The sequence below is a fragment of the Martes martes genome (genome assembly GCF_963455335.1).
Source record: "Martes martes genome assembly, chromosome: 13".
NCBI lineage: Eukaryota > Metazoa > Chordata > Mammalia > Carnivora > Mustelidae > Martes > Martes martes.
In genome coordinates, this window is record NC_137901.1 from 5,695,139 (window position 1) to 5,717,639 (window position 22,501).

At 38.4% G+C, this 22,501-nt stretch overlaps 1 protein-coding gene across 3 annotated transcripts in view; it reads left to right on the forward strand.

Moving 5' to 3' along the window:
• Nucleotides 1-22,501, forward strand: part of NETO1 (neuropilin and tolloid like 1) — a gene marked incomplete at both ends in the record, with an annotated part of 106,729 nt that overhangs the window by 56,667 nt on the left and 27,561 nt on the right. The window contains 3 exons of one of the 3 annotated variants that reach the window (XM_080821718.1): nucleotides 6,719-6,760; nucleotides 6,840-7,006; nucleotides 16,565-16,793. In XM_080821718.1, the coding sequence (XP_080677844.1) occupies nucleotides 6,719-6,760; nucleotides 6,840-7,006; nucleotides 16,565-16,793 (438 nt within the window). The remainder of the gene's footprint in view (nucleotides 1-6,718; nucleotides 6,761-6,839; nucleotides 7,007-16,564; nucleotides 16,794-22,501) is intronic. The other 2 variants (XM_080821719.1, XM_080821720.1) reach the window with 2 other exon arrangements.

Below are 22,501 nucleotides of genomic sequence, written 5' to 3' on the forward strand. Positions count from 1 at the left end.
AAGTGAAGTCTTGTAATCAGAGGGTTTTGTAGTTCTGGTTACACGGCCAGGTCGAGCAATTCCATTTTCCCATAAACTGCTGTTCGAGGAATAGCTCTGTGTTTTGTGATATGATGGCATCCGTGAGTTGTAAAAGCCTAGACCAACAATATTTTCAGCTCCGGAAACGGAAGTTTCGGGGATATTAAATGAATGGCTCAATGTTATAAGTTAGCTATAAAGCTGTTTAGATTTTAGGTCAAAACCAGTTGCATTTTTCTAAAGTAACTGAACCTCCATTTTGTCCATTTATGAAATGAAGATACCTCTGATTTGGTTCAGGGATAGTCTAATTAGATAGACATTAATTTACTGAAAGTCCATTTACAATATGGCTAGCAGTCAAACTTTCTCTTGAATATGAAATAAATGTATCACACAGTCCTCAGTTAATAAATTGCGACTTTGAATTTTGTTGGAAGAAGACATTTACCCATGATACAAAGGTGGGGTTGGCAGGGTCAAACTGCAATACTTTAGTCTTAAAACCCCTGTCATTTCTTATGAAATATCGAAGACCTCGAAGTGCTTTGGCTTATACGGCCATATCAGTCAATTCTTATTATATTAGACATTCAAGCTGATAACATTTTAAATAGCTATTTTTTAATTCATAGAAAAATTATCCTGTGGTAACATAAAAACATATGTTAAAGGCATTGATTGATGTTAACCTATTAATAAATATTAAAATAATAATTAGAAGAATTACATTTTTCTACATTTTTGGAAACCTACTTAGTGTCTGGCTTATTAAAAGACAACTAGATTCTCACATCCACTTCATTAAATGCGTCACAATGCATTCCTATGGTTGAAGTCAATGAAGAAAATTCAGCCTCACACAGATGGGTAGCTGAAAAAAGGAGGTGTATTTTCGTAGCCTTTTCAGATGAATACTACCTCAAACCTCAAAAAGTAATAGTTTTTGAAAGGTTAGTTGCAATGAGGAATGTGAAACTGTATCAATGAAGTTTTTGTGTTCTGTTCATTAACATCTGTCTATGGAGTTTTTACCCATGCAGGATTTCTTAAGGTCATACATTACTCTTTGACAATTATTGGATCACTGTAACGCAAATCTTCCAAATGTTGATCCATTTCATTATTGAACATCAAAAATCACATTTGTTCATTTACTCAACAATCCCATTTAAACATGCTTTAAGTACTGAGAAGCTGTCAGATACACAGTGATGGATATGATTTTCTTTGCTTGAAGCTTGAATTTGATCATTGGCAGCAAATATTGTCAGTTGTTTTTCTTAAAGTCAACAGATTCACTATGTTCATTCTGCAGAAAAGACATGTATTCAAAATTTTAGTTTAAAAAAAATAGCACTTTTTCATCAAGGAGATTTTTAAGCAAAATAGCTCTCTACCCCCACAAATGCATCGGCACGAATCATACAATAAATACTAATGACTATGGTTTGGTGCCATTGTCTTGAAGCCTGCTAAGGCATCAGCAGTTTATTTACCGTTGCTTTTGCACCGTCGATGCAAATGTCAACACAGATGTTCCAGCATAAATTCAAAATTCAAAAGTTTTCCAACAATTTGAATATTTCAGCACAACTAGCATTTGCTGCCAAGCATTCTCGTAGAAGGTCGTTGATGATTGGCTCACAGTGACACTGGATGAACTCAAGGAAAAGAAGCAAGCTCACCCATGTCTGTACATCTATTTGTTACACAAAAATAAAATTCTCTAGACAAGATGTTAAGTCTTTCTTTTTGTTTAAAACTTAAACTTTCAGTCAGCAAGTTGCTGTACGGCCGGAAAGCAGCAGACTCCTGTTTTTTGTTGTTTTTTCATTTTTTTCCTGATTACCCCTCCAGTAGGCATCCATCAGTGGCAGCCGTGCACTGTTTTCTTAGTCTGTCCTCTCTCGCGTGTGCTTCTCTAGCCAACGCAGGACAATAACTTACTTTGTAGGATGCCTCAGGGACTTTATCAGTTTCAGTTTCAAACGTGTAATATAAGATTTTTAGCTTTTGAAGAACTGATTATGTCTGCATTTGAAGTATTCAATACTTCTTAAGCAATTATTTATCTCAAAATAATGTTGCAATCAAACTGTCACAATAAAATTACTAGGAAATAAATCACAATAAAACAAATTATTACCATCCATAAAACTGAAGGGATGATCGCTTTTGTCATATTCTCATTTCTTATGGACAGCTTTCCTATCTTATTGGGAGTAGATTTCTCCTTTTCATGAGTAGGAGGCCTCGTTGGAATATTAGCGTCTCCTTTTCTCCAGCTTTAGAAATAAACTGTGTAAGGACGGTGGGGACAGGAGGCTGTCAGTCTCCTCCATCTCCAACAAATGTCTCCCCTGCCCAGGAAGAAGAATACATTACAGATCTATTTCTTTTATTTCAGGGAAAATAGTATGGAATTTCATAATATTCATAGTTAGATGAAAATTTTAAAATTAGGAGAAAATTGAAAATATTTTATGTAGGTATATAATTATAAAATAAGACATAAGTTGCCTAAATTCTGGTTGTGCTTTCATGTGTGTTAGAGATGTAACTCCAGATTTCATAATAACAGTGTCTTGGACAGAATGAGCTTACAGAGATTACAGGAGGGAATATTGAACCAAGCCAGTAAGTGTCCAGTAAAATTATGAAGAATTAACTGGATTAATCTCTGGAAATGTACATCATTTACACCCTAAATTCACTACCTTAAGAATATTCTTGGAAATGCAAGCAAATATTTCAATAACCATAGTAGTGATGATGTCATCAAATAGCATGTAGGGTCTGGAAACCACCGTACATATCCATTTAGGAGCTGAGGCTGGTGGTGGTCTGTCTTCTGTGTATGGCTTTTGAGGTGGACCATGGAAGAGAGGAAGAGGGAGTGGAGAATTGTTTCAAGTAGTTTTTATGGCTCAACCTTCAAGTGAAGTTCAGCCATTTTGTCCACATTTCACTGGGCAGAACTCAGCCATACAGCTACCCACAACTGTAAGGGGGGCTGGGGAGTGTAGTCAGCTGGTGCCCAGAAGGAAAGAGACTCGTGTTTTGTTGATTAGAGATTAGTCCTTAATACAGCATCTAATTCGATAATTTACTGTGGGAGCCTCTGATTTGGAAAGGGGTAGTTTTATGTGTTGTAAATACGTCAACAGTATAAGAAAATCAACGTGGTATAAAGTCACTGTAATTTTTATATACACAGAAAAATACGTTAAATTCAAAAGTATTTATGGGGCTCCCACTAGGTCCCAGTGGTATTCTAGGTCTTGGAGACAAGGAGCAGTAGACAAAAATCCCTTAGAGTGTGCTTCCTTATAGTCTGGTGGGAGTCGATGGCCAATAAGAAAGTAAACCAATAGTAAAACAATAGTGGATTTTGATAAAAGAAACCATGAAGGAAGAACATAAAGGAAGAGGTAGAGTTACTTTAGAGAGGCTCGTGAAGGAAGGTCTTTTGAGAAGACGGTTCTCCAGTCGTGAGCTGAAGAAGGGGAAAGATCCAGCTGTGCAAAGAGCTGCGGGGGCGGGGGCAGGGTAGACGGAGCAGACAGCAGGTTCTGAGCGCTGAGACGGCCTCCCGTGCGGGAGGAACAGGAAGGCTCCCGTGTTTTGAGAGATGACAGAAAAGTCCAGAGCCTGTGGTACACTGGGCCATGGGGTCAAGGGCAGGAACACAGAGAATTACAGTCCTTTAGAAAGATCTGTGGTTTGATGCTATGAGGAGTGATGAGCCAGGTGAGTATAACGATTTGATTTATATTTTTAACAAGTTTATTTGGGTTGCTTAGTGAAGGACATTTTGGGAGGGTCTAGAGTAGAAGGTGGCTTACTGAGTCTGACCTCACTGTGCTGCTACATAATCATTTCTGTCATTGCCCCTGAACCACCTGGGGCAAAAAAAACCCAAAACAACAACAACCACCAAAACAAAAACAAAAACAAAAACAAAAAACACAACTACAACAACAACAAAAAACCCCACTAATCTTACTGTTCTTAAATTTGGTGTAGGCTGCTTTAAAAAAATCATTGTGTTGTTTATTTTCTATTTTGCAGGTCATAGGGGCCATCTGTTATTGTGACTGTGCTATTACTGGTGGTTCATTCAAATGGAAGTACAGAAACAATTTCTCCGTCTCTCCCCCCGCCTTTTCTTAACCATCAGTGCTCTCACCATTAATACAAAGACAAAAATAAATTTTCAACTCCCAGAACTGGCATTTCTCTCAACATTGTCTAGTACAAGTTATAAAAATGACAAATGTTAGCCTTCAAACCAGAAAATGGAACACCAGCTACATTTCCACAAGAATCATAGGACCAGTCATGCCGCCTGAAACAGTCGAACCTATGATGACTATTATTAAATGTTATGCAAAATAGTGAAAGGGACATAATAATAAAGAATCTGGAACACCGAGGTGGGCAAACTTGATGTAAAAGTGAGGGGAAATATTGGGTCTCTTCAATATCAAGAAAACTGCTCAGTGGTGACAACCAATCTGAGTAATTCTGTACAAAGCATAGTTCTTTTATTGTACACAGTAGGCATTAAATATACACTTTTTTGAGGGGCACCTGGGTAGCTCAGTCGGTTAAACATCTGTCTCTTGATTTCTGCTCGGATCGTGATCTCAGGGTCATGAGATGAAGCACTATGTTGGGCTCTCTGCTCAGCAGGGAGTCTGCTTGAGATTCTCTCTCCCTCTCTCAAATTATATATTATATGTGTGTGTCTGTGTGTGTGTCAACATAGATATGATATATATCATAACTATATGATATATATTTAAAAGAATAACCAAATATCCATTAATTTAGATAAAAGCAAAAACAATCCACTTGGGGATATCCTGATCCAAATTAACTATGTGGTCCTCATTTCTGCATCTTTCATGGAAATTGCATACCAGTTACTTCTTCCTCCCTCCTTCCCTCACTCTTTACCTTTTCTTTCCTTCCTTTTTTCCTTCCTTCCTTCTCCCTTCCTCCCCACCCCCATTCCTTCCTTCCTTCCTTCTGAAAGGCAAAAGAACTGTTTTCAAAATAATTATACAAAGGAGTTTGTATCTCAGTTCAGAATATATTACCACATTGCAATCGTTTTCTATAATAAAGTGCATCTAAGTAGTGGACCTAACTAAATTGTGGCCTGGCATATCCAGGCCTTTCAATCTCAATATATAGTATGTATTATTGCTTAAGAAAATAAGGGGAAAAAACTGTAATGAAAATAAGTACAGTGATACAGTCGCTGGAAGTCATGGGCTTGGCATCTCCAGGCACACGGACATAGAAAGGAGCACCCCTAGATACACCTCGACATCTATGCACACACAGTCTTGATGTCCAGAAATTATTGCCTCCCAAGACTGCTGCCCTTTCATATTTCAGCCCTAGACTCCTGTCGAGCAGTGTTTCTCAACATATTTCTAACTTTATAAGATTTTTCATTTATAGCCAATACCTTGATAGTATAAGGAAATTAAATTTCATAGTCCCCTTTTAAATTGGATGCCACGTGTCGCCAAGAAAAATTTTCATAGCCATTAATGCCTTTATCCTTAAGGCAAAGAAAACGCAATTCAAAGTAACTGAAATTATAAGGACGCACATCGTTTCAAAAAGCGAAAGGGGGAGGGAAGTGTGACTACAGGGTAGTTGAATACGGTGCCCCAGTGATGCCCATTAGGATTTGCGTTCTCCAGGATTCTGTTCTGCTCACCCTTGAGAGTTAGCGTCTCCTCACGTTAGTGCCTGTCAGCATTGTAAGCTGACCAGTGTGCATGATCCCAAAGGGACCCCATACAAGCCAGATCACAGAGGGAGCCAGAAAACTATATGCCTTGTTTCTTCTTATTACTGAAGAAAACTTTCTCAAAAGTCCTTCAAATGGCTTACCGTTACATTTCACTGGTTGCATACCTATCTCAAAATCAATTTCAGGAAATGGAAACAAGCCCACCATGATGGCTTTTAACATCTAGGACGCTTCTGAGGCTCATGATAAATCAAGCTTCCCCCAAGTACGTGAGCAGAGAAGGACACATATGTGGACCTGGGGTGGGGTGAGGGGAAAGCCAGAGAGGGAGCTGGCTTTGAGAGGACCCAGCGTATACTGAGGAACACTTTGGAAGCTAGCATGGACTAAAAAGTTAAGGAAAAATGTCGGCTGGAAGCAGGATAGTGCATTCTACTGGGGGACGGAGGTCCTCGGTTTCAGAGATGAAATTTGTACTTCCAGTATTTCAGTGGAAAAGAAAATTGTGTTTCAACAACTTACAGAATCTGTTAAATCTGACAAAATGATTATATGTGTCATAGATGGAAGTTTACTCAAAGCTTGACTTACCTATGGATACATTTTACAAAACCGTCTGGTGTCTGATTATGGATTTAGAGGTAATGAATAATATTTTTACTTGATGCCTAGATGATGAATGGCGTTGGAAAGTTTTTAAAAATGGCTTCTTGTGTGGTGATAAAAACGCTGTGGTAATAATTCTGTTTTATAAATTAACATTTCAGTCATAACATTATCATGCATTTTGTTTAACCACTTAATTTCTCTTAATATATTTTTTGGCAGATTCTTGAATAATTTAATGGTATATTACTCACCATCATTTTAAGAAATAAATGCAGAATAAGACTAATTATCTTTTTCTCAATTTTTAAGATCCTGACTTTAAGGACCTTGGAGTTTTGAAACCATTACCAGGTTGGTAAAGTAGATACTCGATAATGTTCAGAGGTCTTTGTTTTCTGCTCTGAAACATACTTTTGGTTTATTATTCAAGCTCCATTTTTGTGTGTTTGTTTGGCATTTCGTTATTTAGCATGTGAGTTTGAGATGGGCGGTCCTGAAGGAATTGTGGAATCTATACAAATTATGAAAGAAGGCAAAGCTTCTGCTAGTGAGGCTGTGGATTGCAAGTGGTACATCCGGGCACCTCCACGATCCAAGGTCAGTCTGAAGGTGAAAACATTTGACAGTCAGCTTGGGAAGTGTCTGGAGCACGCATTGCTTTGAACCAACTGGACATGCTTAGTGAGTTTCAGAGTACAATCATAAGCTTTCGTTTTATTTTAGTTTGAAATGCAACTTGTCTTACCCCTCCCAAGGACATTTTTGATGCCATAAATAATATGGAGAAGGTGCTTTGAAAAGATCATTTGGTCACCTGGACAGGAGACCCTAATGTGACACCCCTCCCTCCCTGGAAAATGGATTGAAATTCTCTACCTAAGCTGTGGGTCTAAGTATAATCACACTTATGCCTTTATTGTCAGTATCTGTATTTTGCTCACTTTTCAACCTAATATAGAATCTTTGGAAGAAATTGTCCAGGCCTTGCCAAAACCCCATATCCCTGGCATATAAAATATCTTGTGGTAAGGCTGAGGGACTGTGGCGAACAGGACCTGGGAGAGCCTGGCCCAAGCAAAGAGGTCAGCCAGGACTTCACTGCCTCTTAAGCTACTTTCTATTGTCGTTATGAGAACATTTTGGTCTAACATTACCAAGCCCTCCAATGTTCTCATGACAGGGAAGTCGGGATTTTATGTTATCACCTTGATTTTTAAATACTGCAATACATTTTTTAAATTGTAAATTTACATGCTATTAAACGAAATACATTATGGGTCAGATTCAGACTCAAAACACTATTTTGGAACTACTTCCTTAGAACAACCATATTTATCCTCTTGTTGAAATTTTAAGGAATACTGGGGATAGTGACTGTGTCAGTCGCTATCATCGGTGGGGACTGTTGATTATTTGCCAATCTCCCTTCCTGTATTGTCATTCCTCAGTTATATAGTTTCAACTAAGCCTTATTGATTTATTAGGTTTGTCGTTGACTTTACTGAGGTTGAAACAGTTTGTTATTTAATTAATAGATTTAGTGGCTCTGTAAAGTCCTGAGCATTATGTTGGAGAGATGAAGAAAGCTGCCAGCCCCTGTCCTCTTCCTGTTTAATTCTTAGACAAATGTGTAACCAAATAACCCACGGATTGACATGAACACTGAGGGTTCCCTAAGGTGTAATAGAGAGAGGGGGAAGTTGCGTACACCTGCGAGGGTAAGTCAAACGTGGAATCAAATTCATCCAGGGTGTCCACTGACTCTTAGTAAGAAACAGTTTTGTGTCCGGTAGATCAGGGAAGGGGTCTCCAGGTAGAGGGAAGAACATCGGGACCATAGAATCAGAAGACAGTTAGGAATTAGATAATTGAATGAGACCAAATAAAAGCATGGAGGCGAATAAAAGTACGGAGGTCGATGGTGAGTCTTTGAGCCCAAGGGCTGTAAAGAACCTGGATTCATTCCGGTAGCATTAGTGATACACAGAGGAGCATGAAGCGGGAAATCGATGTGATCAGATCTGCATTCTGGAAAACGAGCTTTTCCCTGGGAAGCAGGGGCAGAGACATGAACACTGCAAACAGAACACTCAGGAGGAAGATAGGGCAATGAGCCCCATGGTTGAGGCTAGCTGATGACGGTTGAGGCCGAAGACAGATTCAAGATCAGTAGAGGAGAATTTGGTGGCTGGATATTCAGGATGGTGGCGGGGTGGGGGTGGGGGGGGGATAGAGACATCTTTGAGGAGGCTGGCATTTCAGGAAGTATGTTGGTTTTCTTCACTTGATTTTCCCAGGAATCTGTCTCTGGGTCTGCATACGATTTATAAGTGCGGCACACTTTGCCCCGACATCGCCGTCACAGACACTCAGAGCCAAGCTCCCTCTTCCAGCTTTGCCCCTGGCGGGCCTCTTTGCATCTGTGCAAATCTTTGAAAACTTTTATTGTATTATCAAGAAAGACCCAGTGATTCCTCCTTTAAAAAAAAAAAAAAATCAAAGACTGTTCGTGACATAAAAGCCAACGCACTCCCTGGATTATAAAGGAGCTAGATTGCAGTGTGTTATTCTCTTATGTAATCTGTGGGTTCACATGCAAGTGCTATTCATTTTTCTTAAACTCTATGAATGAAAGATGAAAAAAAAAGTTCTCCAGCTGGAAGCATTTGAGCCCCCCCTCTTTGCTGTAAGCAGCATCTTTGTCACGGCAGTGTTCAAGAGAGGGCTTTGATGGGAGCGTAAACACACGTCGTTTTTTTCCGGCTGGTAAATAGGCTGTCTTTTGTACAATTCCAGAGCAACAATACCCAGTGTACCTGTCTGTTACAGAATTTGGCATTCTGTGACCCAAAGGGGAAGCCTCCTGCAGAGCTGGACAAAGATGACTCTATTGTGACAGGCTTTCTCCGTTAAATTAAAGGTTAGAAGCTAGGAAGTGGCTTTGAATAACTGTGGAGAAAAGCAGCAACTGGATATGACTGCCTCTGTGGGCTTTCTATTTTTGTGGAGTTCCTAACAGCTTATGAGAATAGACTATCAAAGCCTGAGTTAAACTTGAAGGGGCTCGTGGTGAATATTTGAATGATAACTGAGGAATTGAAACATATTACACAATGCAAGTGCTAAATAGTTTCCCCGGGGTTCTATTAAAATGTATATCAAGGCTATATTGCTTCTCAGACTTTTGACAAATAGAAAATAGTCATACAGATGACCACCTTTAATTAGAAGGTGATTAGTCCAGATTTCTTAGAATTTGGCATACTAGAGCCAGAAAGAACATTGGGAATCTGCTCCTGATTAACTCATTTAACAGAAAAATAAGCTGAGACATGATCGTCAAGTCTTACATGGCTAATAATGGAATATAGAGATCTCTTTGCGTAGACCCCAGAGCCAGGATGGTGGAAGGGTGTTACGGTATCTTGTCCTGGACCTGGTACAGAAGAGAACTGACAGAAAAGAATGTTGGGTGATGACATCATGGTGACTATTTGAATGTTAATTCCCTGAAGGCTGCGGCTTAATGTATCTCTAGATACTCAGTACCAAGTGAAACGTCTGTCATTCAGTTAAAATTCATGGAATACAAAACAAACTGATGTGTAGCTAGAAAAATGGACATGGTGGCCATCTTCAGACGTTTGAAGGACTCTCATATGACAGAAGAACAAGAGGATAAGGGTTAATCTGCATGATTTCAAGTACTATAATTTATTTGAATGCTTGAAACTGGAAATATATAGCTTTTGGTTCAATATAAAGAAGGTTTGTCTTTAGTTTTAATAATGGAGTTGCTCAATTTTAGTATATGTGCTGCCGAAGCGAGCACAATGGAGTTGCTCAAAAACAGAATGATATCCCATAAGGAGGAATCTAAATAAAGTTTGGCAAAGATTTGGTACAATAATTTAAAAGCAAGGTAGTTCTTTAGCATAGATAATATTAAATAAACTCCCTTCAAGACCAAAACTTGGTGAGTGTATGGTAAGTGACTGCCCAAGTATTTTGTCTGTTGGTACAGAGCTAAGGCAAGATTTCAGTCTCCTGACTCGCAGTCCAATGTGGTGTCACCAAACCACACTATTTGAGGGAACTGTCAAATTTGTTAAGATAGAAAAAGAGATAAATCCAAGACTTATAAGAGTACACAAATGAAGATGATTAACTTAATGATTAAGGTGTTGGGACAATAAAACTCTAGCTTTTAGTAATTGCCCATCATTTACAACTTCACATTAATTTTTAATGTGTTGTTACTCTAGTCAAAAATGTTTTGAATAAAATTAGCATTAAATAAACAGGAAAACTTGACAAATATAGTAAGTCGATATTTTATAGTGAAGTTGTTTTAAGGTAAATTATATGATGAACTTAATTGTAGGTGGAATCTTAAAGATGACACCCAAGATTTCCAGCCCAATCAGTGACTGTGAATATAAAATATCACATACCTGATTATGTTAAATTATCTGACAAAAGGGATTTTGCTGATGCAATTAAGGTTACCAATCAGTTGGGTCTGGGTTAATTAAAAGACAGTTTATCTAGGTGAGCCTATTCTAATCACATGAGCCCCTTAAAAGCTGGATTTTCTCTGGCTGTAGGCAAAAAGGGGGAGTCAGAGGAACTAAGAACGTTTTCTAGGAGCTAAAAGTGATCCCTGGTAAATGGGCATCAAGGAAACAGGGACCTTGATCCTAGAATGGCAAGCAGGTGGGTTTTTCAGCCTCATATGCCCTTAGCAGAGAACACAGTCCAGCCCCCAGTCACTTACCCTACAGAACTCAGGGATACTGAATGGGTCTTATTTAAAGCTGCTCTATTTCTGGGAACTTGTTACGGGGCAAGGAGAAAACTAACAGCAGATGAAGGGTAGTACCTATACTTGATTACAATGATAAGTTTTAGGGTTCTAAAGACTGAGTCTTCCTTTATTATCTCTAAAAGTGAAAATAAAAATCGAGTCAACAAAATGGAAATTTTAACTGGCTAGATAACCACCAATGAACAGCTCACAATTCACTTTGTTTTTAACTGAAATCTCAGTTTTGTACGATCAGATTTTGGAGATGGAGTGTTTTGATACTTGCTTTTGCATGCCAGAAATTCATTTTAATATTCCCATCAGAATTTGTTATAGGATGTGTCATTTCAGCATTTCAGAGAATATGATGTTGTGATTTTCTCCTCCGAATAAAGGGGATGCTGCTACGAGTCTCCAGATTCATGGGATATCGAACCTAAAATTCTAAGACCTGGAATGTCCAGTCACAAATCAAACAGTAAACAGGGAAGTTCTGGGCTACACATTTTTTTTAGAATGTGGCTTTATTTATTAAAGTAGAAAGTATTGAAACCATGGACAGCATTTCTCAGGCTGTGGTGTGTATTTAATTTGTATTTTCATGGAGAAAATTGTTCTGGCAAGTCTTAAATAATTGCCCCAAACAATGTCTGTTTTCTGCATCTCATTGCAACACGAGGGGAAGGACCAGGTTGAAAGGTTGGTATTAAATGTTTTTTTGTAAATATATTACTTGGTAAATTGTGAGCTAGATTTACTTGCCTTAAGTACACAAAAGGGATTCTGCTCTCCATATTAGTGTGATTTAGAAGACAGATATTACTAGAAATTGCTTATGTGTTCTGAAGCTTCTCTGGTCCTATTCAATAAATCATTTTGTCAGCTCAAACTCTGTGATTGATTAGAAAGAAGAATGCATCAAAATGATTCACTGAGAGGAGATAGTTATCTGACTATTTTACTGGAGTTATATATGATTCTGTTTATCATTTTCCCTTTTTCTCGGCAGAGAGACTAAAGAGCTTTCTGTAGTTTTCCACCTCAAATAAAACCCATGTCATGGGGCATTCTCCCCCTTGGTGATCTTATGGCACAAGTTTTAAGCTGGCCAGATATCATTTAAATCCCAATCTAAGGAAGGCTTTTATATGATGTATCCTAGAGCTAGTGTGGGGAAGCTTGATCACTTCTCTGACTATGGATAATTGGCTTTTGCACCAACAGCACTGCACCCGGTAAACCAAAATATGCCAGTGGCATATTTTGTATCTTTTCTGAAATGATTTTTAAAAAATGAAGTTAAAAAAATAATAGAACGCTTCAGAAGTGAATATATAAAATCTAGTGACTAATTGTTCACTTCCTCTATAAATGGTGTCCTGTCTAAGAATGGCCTTTAAATACAGAAGGTGCTTAGACTGCTGTCATTGAACTTCATGTGAGAATACCAGTCAGTTGCCTCGTATGGAAAAATGAGGACGCTCTCTTGAGCTGTCAAATGAGAAACCACGGGCTGAATATGCAAATTGTCTTTCTAACTATAGCAGTGCTCTTCTATGAAACAAACTTCTTTTTAAGAAAATTTAAGACAGCCCTTTATTTCAGTGGGACACATTGATTTTCCATGAATCTCATTTTTATCTGGATGGTCAACATGTTTCCTCGCCCCTGTAAGAAAATCGAAATAGTTTGGCTTTGCTGGTTTAGACATTTATCTGGTTGTGGTTTGTTTTCCTTAAGATGATAATTTTCTTTCTGGAATATAAATCTGTGAGAATTATTAAAAAAAAATACATCAGTCTGCATAGTGCGGTACAAAGGAGGAAACTGTCGGGTGGATCTCCGTGCAATACTGATCTGTCACCTGAGGGCCTGGGTCACTTTGAAAAGGTTACTTAGTTTCTCCCAGTCTCATCTTTTTCATTTTAAAATGGTTATAACAAGTGTCTGTTGTCCAGAGATTGGAATGAAATCATGTGTTAGCACAATGTCTTAAGTTATTGCCAGTTTGGGATGCAAATAGTAAAGTAGCATTTTAAGCTGGGTTTCTTCAGGCAGGGTAAGATACTCAAAATAGGAGGGCAGGCACCTTAGGCCACTGACTCACTCAACCTGGAAACATCTGCCTCTCAAATATCTTTCTTTCTTAAATTAGTCAAATGATGATTTATTTCTCTTTCTGTGGGCAGACTGTTTGGTTTTGTAGCTCTGAAATGGCACTGAAGGGAGGGGTTACTTTACATTCGAACTCCAAAGGACCTTTTCATGTACCCTACTCAGTGTTTCCTCCTGCTGATAACTATGTGTATTTACAATTGTAATTGCATATTCTTTTGATGGCTAATTCTTTTGAGGTTGGGTTGATTGTATAGTATTTGAGAATATAAATATATACTTGATTTTTATTGCATTTAACAAGTTTATATTACCTAATAAGAATACCTAGATTTTGTAAGTATTTGTATTTTTATAGTACTTTCAGTCTGTTTACTTTTAGGTCAGGATCAGGTGATGTAGCGTAGTGAAAAGAGCTTTAAAACAAGAGTGAGGTATTTTAATCCTACTTAAGGCTCCCACATCGATTGCTTCCATCCCTTGAGCAGGCTGTTTTGTCTCCTTTGCTCCGGCTTCCTGGTAAAGGTCATCTGAAAGACCCAATCCCTTTTCATAAGTCCATGTGAAAATTTGAAAACCACAGTAGTTAGTGAAAACTTGGAAGGTTCAACATTTTCACATATGCCTTCTTAAAGGAGACATTTGGGGATTTCCTGGAGAGCTTTCAGGAAAGTAATGGCTGGGAAGAGTGCATCCCAGATGGATTACGTGAGTAATAGCTGAACTTCTGATAAAATGATGTAGAACATAACCTGGGAGTGAGGAACATGAAGGCTTTCTTAGGGCATATGTTTTATGTCTGTAGTAATGGCAGTTAAAATTAGCATCAAAGTGTTTGGAAACTTTAGAGTAGCTCCAACTACAATGTTACAGATTGCCTTTGTATGAAAACCTCACCAAGAAAAGCATCATAAAACTCAAATGCTTTCCACTGTTTCTCAATTTTTGCCCATTTCTCCCTATTTCTCTGCTGTTCTTCCTCAAGGTTATATGAGTATTTCTTGACTTGGGACTCACAGTTTATTTTTAGTCCGTTCTCTCCTGTAAAGTCTGCAGCATACTATTTTGTGGTTCTCTGACAGTTCAGAGTTATAAAGAAACACCCTGTCTGGGGAATTTTTGCATTTGGTTTCCTACTGCAAATAATAAAATGTCAATTATTCCACATAATTATTATTTATAGCACTTTAAACAGTCTGGCATATAGAGACCTAATCAATAGTCGATTGATAATAAACAAATGAAATCAATAGCAAAATCGAATTCTCCAATCAGTCAGTCATTCACAGGTGTATGCCCTCACAAACTCTGATGGAATGCCTAGTATATACAACACGTGGTTTGATGCCTCAAATGGAAAAATGTATGCCACTGCCCCAGCTTTTTAGGAAAGTAAAAGTAGTAAAAATTTTGTATAACCTGTAACTAAAGCTTAAAATAAGTTCAAAATAATATTTTGGGATAGAGGATGCATAGATTAATTCTGCCATGGTTGGGGAGTGGGGGCCATGGATATTCTGGACTGGGTGTGTAACCATTGAACTGGACCTTGAGAAACCAAGAAGAGCTTAGTAGGCAGAGAAGAAGGAATGGTGACTCACGTTTAACTAATGTCCTGTGCAGAAAGGATGGCATTTTGTAAAATAAATATGTGGAATGTTCAGACATGAGAAGAAAAATTTGGCAGGTCATGGTTTCTAAACTTTTTAAAATTATAACCATTTGGATACCAGTTAAAAGATGGTAGTATGATTATTAAATACGTTTCTTAGAAATATAACTTTGATGGGCCTGGGCTTTGGAAGTGGACTGAAAAATTAGAACCTTGGGCAGATCCAGGCCAGCTGGGGGACTCTTGAAATATCATAGACCGACCTGCCAGCAGACATGGAAACGACTCTTTTGAAGTTCAAATTAACAAGTGTCACTGCCCGATTCAGTTAGAATGTTGAGGGCAAAGGAGAACTTTCTTCTACTTTGAAATACTGAAACTTTTAAATTTAAGGCAGACAAAACGAACCCAATAAATCTCTGTTGTATGGGATTCATAGTTTATAAATAAATAAATAAATAAATAAATAAATAAATAAAAATGAGTGTTGAGATGGAAGAGGTGGATATTTAGGTGAACACGTGTCTTCAGTTTACACCCCGGGTACATTAATAATAGAAGGGCGTCTGAGAGCAGATAGCCCCTAGCTTTTCACGTTAGAAAACATAAAAGGCTTAGTAGATATTTGTGAAGGGTGCCTTCTTTATTTCAGAACCATTCCAGATACCCTTCTCATAGTACACAGATTTTTTTCTCTTTATATCCCTTCTGTCAGCATGACATTGTGTCCATGTGTCATGGTTTAATGAACACATATTTTCAACACTGAGCCTCATTCTTTTGTGCACCTGCGTTTCCCCAGTGCCTTGAATAGTGACCGGGAAGAAGTCAGAGGCCAGGTTGTAGATAACGCTGAACCGGTGGCTGAAAGGACCGATGACTTCTTTTCACACCTATCTTTGGCTGAATTAATTGCTTATGATTTTGTAAAGCACACTGGAACAGAGTCAGATAAAATCTGTTGATCATAAAACAGCATGTCCGCAGCAGTGTTATATTGTGGAAGGCTCGTAGCCTAGGGAGTTAGAGAGAGCCTGACTGATGTCCAGTGTATACCACTTGAGTCTCTGTTTCATCATCTGAATAGGACAATAAAACTGTATAGAGTCGTTGGGAGTATTTAAAAATAATCTATAGAGTAGGTTACAGGGCGATTCTACTCATTAAATGTTAATTTAATTTTTATTTATGTGGACTTCACTAAATGGCTTGACTCTATGCTGTGGCAAGAATAATCACAGATTCGCTCTCTTTTATTTTATTCTTTTTAATGTGCTCTACTTCAAAAAGGAAACAGTGTGGTTCTGTGAAATGATTTAAACAAAGTGAAATCAGAGACTATCTTTTGATACCGTTTCTGTTTTCCTTTAATAGTAACACAGATTATTTATTTCCATACACTTACGTACGTCAAGAAAGGAAAATAACATTTGAAAAAAATACTAAGCACGGTTTGATCTTAGTTGTACATCTTTACCTCCTCCGCCCCACGGGGGAAACATCCTAAGATTGATTGCAATCAAGACTGTCTTGTGAGACTAAAGAGAAAGCCTGGTGCTCGCTGTACTACTTTCCTGTTCTGATTTGAGGAAATTACTGCATCTTCGTTGTTATGTTACAGATCTACTTACGCTTCTTGGACTATGAGATGCAGAATTCAAACGAATGCAAAAGGAACTTTGTGGCTGTGTATGACGGCAGCAGCTCCGTGGGGGACCTGAAGGCCAAGTTCTGCAGCACCGTGGCCAATGACGTCATGCTCCGCACGGGTCTTGGCGTCATCCGCATGTGGGCCGATGAGGGCAGTCGGAACAGCCGATTTCAGATGCTCTTCACATCCTTCCAAGAACGTAAGAACCCCTGCGCTTGACGGTTTGTCCTAGGCTGCGGGTCCCCTCAGCTGCTCCCCGTGATTCTCCTTGCAGTGCGAGCACACTGGGGTGTGTCTAACGAGTTCTTTCTGAGATTCCCTTTCCGTCCTTTGGGCCCGGAGACAGGAGAGCGTTACAGGTCCTTTTTGATGACCTGTTTCTGCACAGGAATCGTAGCCTTGCTTGAGACAGCTCAACGTTCAACCGGGAAATGACGATTTTGTTTCTCTTTGCTTTAGCTCTTACAAAGTGTATGGAACTTGAACAGCTTCTGATGAAGTTTGAGTTTAAATCTTAAAAACCTGCATAAAAATATGTGATAGCTTCTCTTCAGAAAGCTCCTCCTGCAGTCCCACTTACTGCAAGTAGGTCCGAGAGGATAGAGTTTCAATTAACGTAGGCAGAGAGAGAGAATTGTTTGGGAAGAGAGTAAACAGAAAACGTTTCAGAAAATATTTAAAATGGCACAATGGGTGATATCCAGAGTTATGTGCAAAGCACAGCAATTTTAGAAAATTATGTTCTAACAAATAATGAGTCATATTAATAGATATATTTGGAATGTTCTTTACAAACCCTGAATAACTCATGTTTAATAATTTTATACAAACGAAAAAAAAAATCCTGAAAAATTCAGCTTTAAGAAATCAACACCTTGTATTTTGAAACAATCTATTTATTAAATAGGAAAAAAAATGCTTTTGAAACCTCCAGGATTTCTCGGTGATAGACACAGCATGCAATATTTTTTTCAGTTCATAAATATTAAATATACTGGACAATTCTTTTATATAGTGAAATTCCTCTCTAATTACCCAGTTGGAGAGTTCTAGGACACCAGAAGTACCAAATGTCACTCAGTCTTTCTAAATCTTGATACCATGATGGAGCGAATTATCTTGCCCAACGTTATTGCAGATTTAAGCAGCATGTTCCCATCATGTCCTCATTTCAGTGGTTGATCAAAAGATTAGAGGTAGTGCATCTTGATTTCAGCAAGGTATTGGGTCAAAAACAAACAAACAAACAAACAAAAACAAACAAACAAAAAACTTGTCATTTTCTTGACTATAGTAGGAAGAAATTCAGGCTACAAGATAGCACATTTAATGTCCTCACTGATGATTACTCCACAGTGGACGATAGCTCTTGCCTTTGGTGAGAGGTTAAAGGTGCTTATTCTATATTTTTATCAGTCTTGGATGATAATACGTTGAGAACTCCTATTTAATTTAAATGATACACAAATAGTAGGGTTAGCTTACATGTTGGAGAATATTATCAGGTTTTTAAACAGTATCACAAAAGTCTTCAATTTTTATCAAAACTGTACCATGAAAGGTAATAGGGGGAAAATGAAATTATATATCTTTGTCTTTCAAATATTGACTAAAACAACAGCAGTATAGAAGAACCCTAACTCCTAGGACTTCCTGAAGTTGTATTTCATTCAAATTCATTTTAAGCCAATACTTAAAAAATAATAATAATGGACAAAAATAGCTTAGCGGTATTAGCTTATATTAAGGAAATTGAAATAAAAACTTAAAGGAGATCGTCTCATGGGAAGACTGCAGATGACATAATCTGTTCTTTTCTGGGTTTTGTGAATGAGGAGGAGAGTAATCACTTGGAAGAGGCTGAGCAGGAATCAGGAGCCACTGGAAACACGAGACCAGGTCAAAGGAGGAGAAGTGTTCATCTTTGAGATTATGTTGTTGTTAGAAATGTGATAGCTACCTTAGACTTATGTTGGTTGGATGGATTAACGTCTGAGAGCTGAGATTTGTTTGCTAGATTGTAGGGAAACATCTAAGTGAAATTCAGGAAAGACATATCTAGTTCATCGGAATGCTCCAAAACTGAATGGATTCCCGTAGAGGATGTGGGCTCTGGATGGAGAGTGATCAGTCAGAAAATGGATCATCATGTTACCTGAATGGGGAAGGGGGAATGTCGGTGTTTTGTAGGGAAAGGACTGGTAAACCTTGAAGGTCCCATTCAACTCTAACAGTGACTGAGTTCTGTGAGTATTTAGAATTCTGCTTATGCAAGAAATGGTGAATTATATCATACTGTGCAAATGCCATTAGAAGTATTTCTATCTGAGCTAAAAAATAGAGTTTTCGTGCGTGTACGTAAATGATCTCCAGAAGTCCTTCAAGTGGGTGGACATTTCAATGTTGAATTCAGAAAAAAAACTTGGTCTTCTTCATCCGTGGGAGGAAAGCACACCAATCCTTTACATTCCGGCGCGAGGGGTGGGTTATCACTCTCATTTCAATGATGAGTATGACGAAGCTTTCTCTGTGATTATCTCATCACTTTACAATAAGCTTCGATTAGAACAGATTTATCCTCTGCGTCATGTTGCCTATGCAGCTTTTGGATTTCTGCTTTTTCTTGCTTTTTTGGGCAGCTAAAACTGGGTGGAATCTACCATAGCATATGCCTAAAATCAAAGTCATTGTGTGATGAAGGATGTGGGGATGGACTAAGTCTTTCTGTATTGAAATCAAAGTATTCCAGATATGAGATGATAATTCCAAAACAACAAGAACTGAACTTCAATCCGTGCTACTACTCAGAAATGAGTGGTTATGTCATTTTAAAGGCTCTTAATGAGGAAACAAAGGAATTCCATTTAGAGAGTTTCAAGTTCCACAAATGGTATTGTTTTATTCAATATTGGTGCCTAGGAGAGTATGTTGCATTACATTTTTGTTTTTCTTGATGATGATAAGTATAGAGTTTATATAATATAGATCACATACATATATAGCTTATAGATAATATACTATCTTATATATAATTCCATAATACACATTAATACTCATATTTAATATATTTCTCTAATCTTACTCCATACACACTTGTACACATGTGGAGTAAAGATTAGAATTGTGAAAGCAACGACCAGCTTTGTCATACTCAAATGAGTTTTTCTTGGTTCCCTGATTCCTTGGTTCCTTGCTGTTTTTCTTGGTTCCTTGATATTTTTCTTGGTTCTCAACATTTATAAGGTAGTATTCCCCAGCGCAGTGTTCAGAAGTGCTTATAGCATATTCAACAATATTCTAAAACCTGTCAAAGGTCTTGGGACCATGTGATGTATTTTTTTTTATTGTAATTGATACCCCATGTTACATGAGTTTCAGGTGTACAACTTAGTGATTTGACAAGTTTATACATGATGCTGTGTTCACCGCAAATGTAGCTCCCGCCTGTCCCATGACATCCCTGTGACAGTATCATTAACTGTAATCCTTATGCTGTGCCTCTTATTCCCACGATTTATTCATTCCATAACTGGAAACTTGTATCTCCCACCCTCTTTGCCCATTTTGCCCAGCGCCCACCCACCTCCCTGTCAGTTCATTCTGTGATTGTATAGATCTGATTTTGCTTTATGTTGGTTATATTTTTAGGTGTTAAAGGACAGCTTAGGGTCCATCTATTTCAATCGCAGACATTTTGTGAAGTGAAATAGAATAAGAAAAGATCCAGGAACTTAACTGAATTTCCCAGCACACCCTCAACTCCATGCTTAGTGACTGAACACTACTGTGGCCAGGATTGAAGACCAGATTGAAAGGTGCTAAGCTCATTAGCTTAGGATACCTTTGTCCCTTGTAAGCAATGACAGAGCTCCCATTTTCTAAAGATGATGGTGATAAAGATGGCAATAACAATAGATAGCACTTACACGTCACCCATATAGCACAGATATGTCTGCACTGGTTTATACGTTTACAAAGGGAGCTTTGATCCTCTGGTCCTATCTGCTGCACCTGAGGTCTACATGTCATACAAACGTGCTATGATCATACCGTATACCACTTCCCTATGACCTACAAGATTAGATGCATGTAAAATTATAACAAGGGACTTCTATTCTGGAACATACTAATCTGGAGACTAATGCAAATAGAAATATACTTTCAATCATCATATTTTTGCATTTTTATCTGAATAAATTCCCAAGAGGGGAGAGAATGTGTAAAGAGAGGGGGGAGAGAATCTCAAGCAGACCCCTGCTGGGCATGGAGTCCGATGTGCAGATCCGTTCCATGATTAAGAGATCATGACCTGAGCTAAAATTAAGAGTCAGTTGCTTAACTGACCTGCCGCCAGGAGCCCCTGGATCACTTTTTATAAGTCATTGATTTCGCTCTAAAGAATCACTAAATTTTTTAGAAATTTGATTATTGTTAGCATAATTTCAATATTAAACATACTTAATATATGAAAATTCATAATCAATTAAAATGGAATTGTATAAATATACATAAGGGAAATATTATTGAAAGGTGTTCAAATTGAGCTGCCTGCCAAACTTTTTGAGACTTTTCTATGTAACATAAATTTGCAATGACTGGAATGGATGAATGACATAAGTAATTCTGAAGTTCCACCTTCCGTCACTCTTCTTTCACTGAGAGGTTTTGCACAATAAAATCTTAGTCACTTAATACTTGATTAATGAATAACGTATTTCTGTTAAAAACAGACAAGTAAAAATAGGTGAAAAACAAATTGTCCATTTTCAGGTTGTAACATGTTTTTTAAAATAATTTGCTGGCACGCCTGGGTGGCTCAGTGGGTTAAGCCTCTGCCTTCGGCTCAGGTCATGATCTCAGGATCCTGGGATCAAGCCCCGTATTGGGCTCTCTGCTCAGTGGGGAGCTTGCTTCCTCCTCTCTCTCTGCCTGCCTCTCTGCCCACCTCTCTCTGTCAAATAAATAAAATCTTTACAAAAAATAAAATAAAATAATTTGCCAAAATGACATAATTTGTTTAGTTTTGTATTATTTTGTGACAAAGACTGTATCAAGTATAAACGATAGGTTTATTTACAATGAAGACATACACACAGTAGCATCTAAATTCCTAGGAAAACTGAGTTGAGGGGCGCCTGAGTGGCTCAATGGGTTGAGCCTCTGCCTTTGGCTCAGGTCATGATCTCAGGGTCCTGGGAGCCTGCTTCCCCCTCCCTCTTGCCTGCCTCTCTGCCTACCTGTGATCTCTCGCTCTCTGCCAAATAAATAAGTAAAATCTTTTAAAAAAACAAACAAACAAAAAAACAACTTTGAAGGTGAAGGATTCCGTGGAGGGCAGAATTTTGAGATGAACCAAAAGACCCCACCTCTGGGTGTAGAAGTCGCTCACATCTCTTTCCCCTTGAAGTAGGCAGAAGCCATGAGAACCTTGGGATACCATTCAGCGATTCAGTCGCATTCTGTGGCAAAAGTTATTTTGCAGATGTAACTACATCCCTTAATCAATGGACTCTGAGTTCATCCGTAGGGGGATTACCTTGGGCGGACCTGAGGGATGAGGTGAGCTCTCCGAAATAAGGTGAAGCCTCAGCTGCTGACGTACAGAAAGAGTGTGGACAGGTATGTTGTGAACAGCGACTCAGGGCGCTCAGAGCATCCCTGGCCAACAGCTCACAAGAAAATGGGAACCTCCGTCATAGGACTTCAAGGAAGTGAATTCTGCCACCCAACTGAGTGAGCTAGTAAGAGAACCCTGGACCCAGGTGCAAACCGCAGCCCCAACCAACACCTTGTTTGTGCCTTATGAGACCCTATCAGAAGGCCCGTTGTCCAGGCTTCTGATGTTGTGTGGTTATAAATGGGTATTGTTTTAAGATCCTAAACTTGCGGTGGTTTGTTACCCCGCAG